Below are 9251 nucleotides of genomic sequence, written 5' to 3'. Positions count from 1 at the left end.
ATCTATCTATCTTTATCTGTATATTTATATATTTATCAATCTATATCTATAGATATATAATTATACAGATTCAGAAATACCTGTATTTGTATCTATATAGATCTCTCTCTCTCTTTCTGTCTCTATTATTGTCTCTCCATCCATCTTTATATCTATTGATATTATCCTGATCTCGATCTAACGATCTATTGATCTATTCATTCCACGTGCTGTCTTTTTTTTTTACAACCAGCAAATCATAATGCACAGTGTCAAAAACATAAACGTACCTTGTTCCTCATAAACGTTTGGTTCAGAACTTGCCAGATTTGATCGTCGGTGTGGTTAAGAAAAGGATCTAAGTTGTACCTGCAAGGTAGGAATCGGTTCCAAAGAAATAAATCGTGCACGCCAAGGAAAACATAACTCTAGCATTATTAGTAGGCTGTCCTAGTGCTCATGATTATTTTGCAAATCAGGCTAAATGCAGAGAGGTGGAATCAAAGAAGGTTCCAGAAGTAGAATTTTTGGATGGCTGAAGTTGGAAAAATACTGGGGTGATGGTGATGTTATCCATTCACTTGTGTCCGACTCTTGGCAATTCTACGGACCAGGTCTCTCCACATCTTCCGACCTTCCACTACTTCTTTGAGTTGTTCTATGCTCTGGCTGGTATCAGCTAGTAAATTGGTAAATTAATATATAATATTGCCTCTATTTTCTTTCACTTATGCTGTACATACTTCAGAGAAACCCATTCTTGATGGAAGTCAAAAGAGATAACGTACCCTTGCATTCCCCCCCCCAAAAATCAAACCACCAAGTTTCCAATCCTTTGTTATTGTTGAGAGGGAGTGCTCGCAACCACGCGGCTTTCCGCGATATTTTTCATCAGGATCTTATGTCCCAATATGGTTGGTTTGAGTTGAAATAGCCCTTTTAGTGCAAAGCAGCTACGAACCCTGGTTTAGCATAAGGTGATCCAGTAGCAATCATTCATGGAATTAGAGGCAGGATGTGGCTTCACCCAGCATTAAATTCTATAAGCCACCTTATGGCTTAACGTGGTGATGAATCTATTGGCTGTGTTTGCATATAATATAATGGAGAACTGTGTGGGATGAGTTTTCATAACCAGCCCAGCAAAGAGGCAGGAAGACCAATAAGCCCAGGGGATAAAGACCATTACAAGGCTTGGCCCTCTCCCAATTTAATCAACGGAGTCATTATAACTCACAACAGAGGAGAGCCTCGCCATAAGGTGTAAAGACTAGCACTGATTAGACCCAGGACCTGGTTTTCATTTGCCCAGGGAATGTGTGGGTGTGATGGCGAGAGGAAACAAATGGGAAAGAGATAAATGGAGTATTAAGGGAGTAGGAGATTCAAAATAGATTTCTCGATGCTGGAAAAGAACAAAGCAGGAGGAAAAAATAAATTCAAAATAAGCCTGCCTTCTGTTTGTTTGGTGTAGGATCCCTTAGAAAGAAACCCTGACAGGCCTGAAAAATTCTACTACAGGTAGTCCTCGACTTACAACAGTTGGTTTCGTGATTGTTCAAAGTTACAACGGCACTGAAAAAAGTGGTTTATGACCGTTTTTCACACTTACGACCGTTGCAGCATCCCCAGGGTGACGTGACCAAAATTTGAACACTTGGCAATTGGTTCATCTTTATGACAGTTGGGGCGTCCTGGGGTCATGTGATCCCCTTTTGCGACCTTCTGCCGAGCAAAGTCAACAGGGAAGCCCGATTCGCTTAACAACCATGTTACTAACTTAAGAACCACACTGATTCACTTAACAACTGAGGCAAGAAAAGTTGTAAGTTGGGTCAGAACTCACTTAACAGCTGTCTCGCTTAGCAACAGAAAAGTTGAGCTCAATTGTGGTCATAAGTCAAGGACTACCTGTATTATACACCCTCCTGCCAGGGAAATTATTTCTGCACCCTTTACTTTTCTCCTTGCCTTCTTGAGAATGGCTAAGATGGAGCGACCAACCCTGTCATCCCAAGGACCCAGAGAAGATCCAAATGCACTTATCATAAAAATGATCCGAGAGTTTGGATCTTAAAAGATAAGAGATGAAATAGCAGCCAGTCAGTTGAGGAGTGTTTGGGTGCAAATCACGGCATTGTCTTTTTTTTTTTTTTTTAAAGAGGTCTAATGAATCACACAGAGCCATCTTTTGTAGCTTGTCTGTCTAGTTTGTAATCCAGAGATCATCAATCCTCTGGATTCCTTTTTAAAAGAGGGCCTGGAAACTATCTTTAATGGTCTGCTTTTGCTTTGGCAGGAAATCTAAAAGTAATGGAAATCCTGAAGATTTTACTCCGCTAGTCATTGCCAACTCTAGGGGGGGGGGGCACTGATCACCTCCATTTCAAGGCCATTGAGCCAGCACTGTCCGAAGACTTTCCCCTGGGTCATGTGGTCACGGGGCACTTTTCCTTCCCACCAAAGTGGTACCTATTTATCTACTCGCATTTGCATGCAGGAGCTGGAGCTAGGACGGGAACTCACCCCCTCGCATGGTGCTGGGTCTTGAACCTGGACTGCCAGTTTTCCAGCTGACAAACCTCGTGTCTTAATTACTGAGCCACTTCACTGCCCCTCCCTCCACCCCCCCAGAAAAAATGGCAGGAAAGGTTAATGGATAATGGCAACAGCTACCTTATTGTACCTACAAACAGAACAGGATCTTGCGGGATGATGGACAGCTTTGAACGTAAGGATTCCAGACTAATGCTGCTGGAGTCAATGCCGTCAATGACGATCGTGCCAGATGTTGGTTCCACGAGTCGAAACAGAGCAGCCCCTAAAGAAGACTTTCCTGCAAGATTTGAACAATGCCAAGCTGGGTCCCTTTTAAACGAGCTTTCCCCCATCATTTTAAAAATCTGCCAGGCCAAAGATGCCAACGTCCGAGGGCCAAGAAATATTTTTCTGGAAATCTAGTGCAAGAGAATTTAGATTGCTCTTTCGATTCTACACCGCAAAACTTAAGAGTGTCCCAGTGCAGGTTTAAGCTTTAAAAGCTTCACATTTTAGTGCAGTGTCGAGCTTTTCAAAGCTTAAAAATGGCCCTAAACCTTCTGGGACATCCTGTTTGTGTTACTAGGATTAGAAAGAATAAACTGGATGTGGCAAAATGTTTGATTAAAGAACCTTCCGTTCTTGAAACAGGCTGTGTCTAACCTCAGAATGGATCTGTTTTGAGTTTTAAAAAAGTCTATTATTTCAAGGTTGGATTGTTCCACGATAGGAAAAATTTGCAGATCTCTATCATGCAAGATGACCTTGAGCAGGGAGAGAGAGAGAGAGACAGAGATAATATACCTGAATAACTGGATAAATATGTTTAAAGGCTTGTAGAAGTGCAAATACCATCATTTTAAATGAATTTAAACTGAAGCTGATAGATTCAGATTAACTCAAATTCTCACCCGTCTCACCTGTTACTTAATCTCTGAGCTCTTCCTCCTGTCTCCCAAGGTCATTCTCACATACCATTATTACAAAACCAAAGGATGCCATACCTTTCCTTGGTAAAAGTAAGAACTATATCTAGGACAAAATTGTTTTTGCTTTTTTAAATTGTTCAGTACAATGTATGGCCTCCGCCAGTTCAGGTTTAAAAAGTTATTTATTCACTTTCTCGGTCTTTACAATGCCTGCCCATTTACTCCCATATCTGAGTAAATCATAGAGAAACGGGCATTTCATTATCTGTTCCACGTACAAAGCAATCGATAGAATAGATTGTACCTGAACCGGTCCTGCCAATGATCCCAATTTTTTCTTTAGCTTGAATGTGGATGTTGATGTCATGGAGGACAATGGGACTATTTTCTCGGTATTTCATCTGATAGTTCTTAAAAGTGATTTCCCCCTTATCGGGCCAGTCTGGGGGAGGGGTGACCACTGGAGGAGTCTCTGATCCCTCTGGAGTGCATTTCTGAAGGAAACAAAGAACATCTGGAATCTGTATCCATCAGAACCAAAGTTATGGATGCTAACGCTACTTTTATTATAAAGTTTCTGTAACGGAATATTGCAAATCTGAATGCATGTCTTCCCTCTTTTCCTTTATCTTCAAGAGAACTAGGGAGCGTCAAAGGTGAGATGCTTCCTTAATTGACATTTCTGCTTTCCACTCAAATTTCTTTTGTTTGACCGGTTTCTTATTTGGGCCTTTTTCCTTCTGTTTCTCAAGATTATTGCGACTGCCCATTAGGGTATCATAGTAACTTTAGTTAGAGATTGGAATTACCAGAAATTGGACATTTTCATAATTTGAGGCTCATACTGTTTGTTGTAATTTATGACATTGATCCAAGAGACATTTTAAAAATAATATTGTGGGGGGGATAAATTTATGAACAAGAACACACACACCCCGCCCAAATAACCCAGTTCTCTTTCACCTAAGATTTAAAACCGATGTTTGGTGTAATTATAGCAGTGGATACTTGACATTTGAGTCACTCTCAGTTGTAAGAAGAAATGGAAAATTAGATTTATAAACTAGTAAATGCCAACTCGATCCTGGGTCTACACCAGCATTTCAACCAACTTCTATTGATTTATGCCTTCATGTTCTCTGGATTTCTGCAAATCTTATTTTGGGGTTTGGGGTGCACGAAAAGCAGAACGGAAATCTTGACATTCATTTCTCTGATGGGGAGCCTTTCTTACCAAAATGTATTCTGTTATCTGCTCCACAGAAGTAAATCTGGCTTGTACTTCGATACACGATCTCACACATACTTGAAGAAGCCCACTCAGCTAGAGAAAACAATGGGGAAAGAGAGAGCAGAGGAAACTTGACTGAAGGGAGAGACCTTTTGAAAGGGCAAATCCAATCAGTTCCAGCACAGTTACGTAGGCATCTGGTACAAGCAAACCACAGTACTGTAGACTTGCATGAATAGGCAGCATACATATGTGGCCTCAGTAAATAAACCAGGAATGAATTTAAAAGGAGATTAGAGAAATTCATGACGGATAAGCCTCTCGGTAGTTACCATTCAAAAGTCCCATTTCACAAGTTGGCAATCTCTTGACTCCTACTGTGGGTGAACAATAACCAGGATACTGCTGTACACCTGTCCTGTTTAAGACATCCTCACAACTATTATGGAACCAGACTACTAGATAAATGCAGAGCTGATCCAACATGGAACTTCTCATCTTCTGAAATTCACATGAATGTGATTTGGAATTTCCTTTTTTGGAAATGTGCTGGAAGGGTAGATCAGCTCTTGACCCTGATTGTCCAATCTCTTCTTAAAATTATCTCCAGTGTTGGAGCACCCACAGCTTCTGGAGGCAAGTCGTTCCACTGATTAATTATTTTAATTGTCAGGAAATTTCTCCTTTGTTCTAGGTTGGCTCTCCCCTTGATTAGTTTCCATCCATTGTTTCTTGTCCTGCCTTCTGGTACTTTGGAGAATAATAGGTTGACCCCCCTTTTTTTGTGGTAGACCCTCAAATATTGGGACACTGCTATCATGTCACCTCTAGTCCTTCTTTTCATTAAACTAGACATATCGAATTCCAGCAAACGTTCTTTATATGCTTTAGCCTCCAGTCCCCGAATCATCTTTGTTGCTCTTCTCTGCATTCTTTCTAGAGTCTCAACATCTTTTTTTCTTACAAATATCTTACAAGTAACCTGCGGCAGATCTTTTGCTTATCCCTTATATTTTTGAGTGTCATTCATATGTTGCTCAATACAGGATTGGCCCTACTCTTGGGCCAGGACAGGATGAAGCTACAATATCAAATTACACAGCAGGTTCCCCCAAATAAGAGATAAATGTTTTCAAGACTCACAAGAGTGTAGTAAGGTGATAGAGGAGAAAGTGTTCTACCACAGACGTGGGCATATGTCAGACTTGAAGGAGTTTACTTTGTTTTGTGTCTCTGTGTGTGATATTTTTAATTGGTATCCTGAGACTCACCATATGGAGAAAACTGCACAAGACTTTGCTCTGTGAATGTTTTTAACAATCCACTTTGGGACCGCAATATGCATTTGAAAAACGAGATGAGCTTAGGATGGAAAAACACAGGTTTTTTTTACCTGGAGAGAATAAGATAGCGCCAAGCCTTTTTCTGCAGTACTGATAGAAGAATGGGTGAGGACCACACACAGGGCTACGATCAACGTCATGAAGCTCATGAGAATATCTGTCCTCAGTGCAAACCATCGTAGTGCATAGTTAAACATAATGAAATGGTTTGAGTTTTCGTCATTCAAGATCCTAAAACTGAAACGAAAGTAAGAATGAGATGTTCAATAGTTGTCTTGCATTGACAGAAGAGAATATTTGTGGCTCAGGGTGGAACTCTCCTTGGTGCTCTCTGAGCTCGGTGGTTTTCTTGCACATGTTTCACTCCCAAACTAGGTAACGTCATCAGTGCTAGAAGGGAGTGGGATTTGCTCTCTGTTTACATATAAGTGGCCGGCCCAGTCAGCAATGGTGGGAGTGTTCTTGGTAGGTTCCTTGATGTTCTTGCTGGTTCCACCAAGAATATTCCCGCCGACACTCATAGGGGGCAAGTGAGGAACCTTAAGAGGGGACAGTGTTATCTCCAGCAGACTGGTGCTGAACTGCACAAATTGGCAGTCAGGAGGAAGAGGAGGAGAAGAAGACAGAAGGAGAGGAGAAGGAGGAGGTGGAAGAGGAGGAGATGGAGGAAGAGGAGGAGATGAAAGAGGAGGAGGAGGAGGAAGAGAAAGAGGAGATGGAGGGAGAGGAGGAGAGGAGGAGATGGAGGTGGAAGAGGAGGAGATGGAGGAAGAGGAGGAGATGAAAAAGGAGGAGGAGGAGGAAAAGAAAGAGGAGATGGAGGAAGTGGAGGAGAGGAGGAGATGGAGGAGGAGAGGAGATGGAGGAGGAAGAGGAGGAGATGGAGGAAGAGGAAAGAGGAAGATGGAGGAGGACGAGGAGGAGAAAGGGAAAGAGGACATGGAGGAAGAGGAGGAGGAGGAATGAACCTTTACTGAGGCACATGCACGCAGTGAATGCTATGTCAGGGTTTTATCACCCTTCTAGCTATCGCCTCTTTTCCTTTCATTCTGATAGAGAGGCCAAATAATTGAAAAACAGTACTAGAAATAAGAAATTCCTCCTTCCAATTGGGACCACCTTGATGGGAAGGGAGCTCCCACCAAGATCTCGCTTTGAAAACACAACAACTGCAGCAGAATGTTCACGTCAAGCCATGAATATTCATGCAACCCACAGGGGAGACTACAGCTTGGATGGGAAGGTCTTTCACCATACCCACTTTTAGTGTTGGTTGAATAAGACGGTAGTCAGTTAAAAAACAAAAAATGAAGCTGTGAGGGGCTGCATCCTTGGCTGGGTGGGAGTTCTTCTCCTCTACTTCTTCCTTCTTTTAATGTGAGCTTTTTTTTTAATTTCTCAGAGGGGACGGGTTTCCGAAGGCCACTGTTGTCTCAAGGACCCCGCGGTGGTGGGACCCACAACCTTCCCCACATCAGGTCTCTAGTCTCCACGGCAGGACTTGCAAAACATGGTTAAGTTAGTTGCTCAATTAACACATGTTCTCATTCAAAGTCACAACATCCCAATGAAGGTCAGCAGTCCTGAAGTTTAATATACCGACAGAAGATAATTTTTGTAGCACAGGGTTGAACTGTGGTGCTCTCTGAGCGTGGTTGTTTACGACAACCGAACGCCAAGTTCAGAGAGCACCAAGGACCCTAAGTTTAATATGTTTTATGTCTGCAGTATTTAAGCGACCTCATTAGGTTGGTGGGTCGAACCTATTGTACAAAGTACTTGTAAACGCTTGTCAGACCTTTGAGGCAGTCTAGACAAGAAGTACCTACCAGAAGTACTAGCTATCTTTACTGCAAGTTTACAGTAACGTGTCTGTTACTTCTTTAATTTCACTCTCTTGAAAACTAAGGAGGGTGAAGTCTTGTGAGATCTTTTCTCTGCCCCAATCCCTTCTGTGGACTCAAGTGCTGCTTATCTGGCCATTTTCAGAGTCTTCCTCCTGTCTCCAAGATCATTCCCGTGTACCCTTACAGCTCTCTTAGGGAAAGAGGGCTACAGCCATTGTCCCCATTGATCTAACACTGAAGGGCTATGAGGTCCTCGCTACTGTTATTTTGACCCAATGATGGTTGGATAATACTAGAAGAATCCGTAAGTTGCATAGTGGGAAAATGACCCAAATCCCTCTGTTCTACTGGTTCAGAAAAGACACCCTACCCTCTCACTGAGTTACTGGTTAGCGGCTTTTTCAGTGAGCCTCAGATTCTGCCAGAAATCGTCAAATTCTGTTGCTTTAGAAACCAGATCTTAAGAATAGTTTAATGGTCGCAAAAGAATATAAAGTGCTCTTTGGGGGGGGTCATATACGGCTGCACTTAGGGACAATCCTGAGAATCCATAGGGCAATCAGAGTGCTTCCCTGCAGCTCAGCATTTTCTGTAAATGGAAAACCCTTGGATATCTCCCACTTAGGCAGCACAATAGCAGAGTAGCGTCATCAATTTCACGGCAGGTACAAGGTAGGTGCCCAGGTGGAAAGTAGTAAAACAGCTGTACTTAGAGTGGAGAGATGGGTAGTGAAAGAAAAAAAACCCCAGCATGGTTTGGGCCCAGGAAACTTACCGATTTATGTAGTCCTCTGTCTTGTTGAAGGCACGGATCGTACTAAGACCTTGGATGGACGATGTGATCAAACACAACCACAGAGATCTGCTGATGTTCTCAATTCGTTTGAGGTCTTGGATGGTGTTCTGAAAAACACTGTAATGGAATGCACAATCACGTGCCCCACTATATATGCAGAGCGGGAGGAGGTGGGATCTGTTGTTACTCGATCAACCAGCTCCCCTGTGCTGTTTTCCCATGGGGGGCCCTAGGCCAACTGGCAGAGCCAAGTGTTGATGGTCTTATGAAAGGATAGGAGGGTAGTGGCCAACCTCACATTGGGGCTGGGGGACAAGATGTTCAGTAACAGCAGAGAAGGCCCTCCTCCTGGACCTCACCAGCTGGAATAATCAGGCTGATGGGACCCGCAGCGTGCCTCCTCTGCCAGCATGAGTGGGACAGGCGAATCCCAGTGGAATGAGGCAGTCCCTCAGGTAACCTGGCCATAGGCCATGAAGGGCTTTAAAGGTGATCATCAACACCTTGAATTGCACCCGGAAGCAGACTGGCAAACAATGCAGCTCGGAGAACAGTAGCCCCCCCCCAAACTGCCCATGCCTAACAGCA

The 9251-nt window shown here is 43.0% G+C and overlaps 1 protein-coding gene across 1 annotated transcript in view; it reads right to left on the bottom strand.

The window, feature by feature from the left end:
• Positions 1 to 9251, bottom strand: part of LOC107290813 (multidrug resistance-associated protein 9-like) — a 44700-nt gene that overhangs the window by 5187 nt on the left and 30262 nt on the right. The window contains 6 exon segments of the mRNA XM_029284819.1: positions 270 to 348; positions 2656 to 2815; positions 3751 to 3940; positions 4681 to 4770; positions 6071 to 6257; positions 8643 to 8780. Of these exon segments, the coding sequence (XP_029140652.1) occupies positions 270 to 348; positions 2656 to 2815; positions 3751 to 3940; positions 4681 to 4770; positions 6071 to 6257; positions 8643 to 8780 (844 nt within the window).

Source organism: Protobothrops mucrosquamatus, unplaced genomic scaffold (assembly GCF_001527695.2).
Source record: "Protobothrops mucrosquamatus isolate PMUCROS unplaced genomic scaffold, P.Mucros_1.0 scaffold971, whole genome shotgun sequence".
In the NCBI taxonomy this organism is placed as follows: Eukaryota; Metazoa; Chordata; class Lepidosauria; order Squamata; family Viperidae; genus Protobothrops; species Protobothrops mucrosquamatus.
The sequence above is the reverse complement of the archived record's forward strand: the minus strand, read 5'-3'. Positions and strand labels throughout refer to the sequence as shown.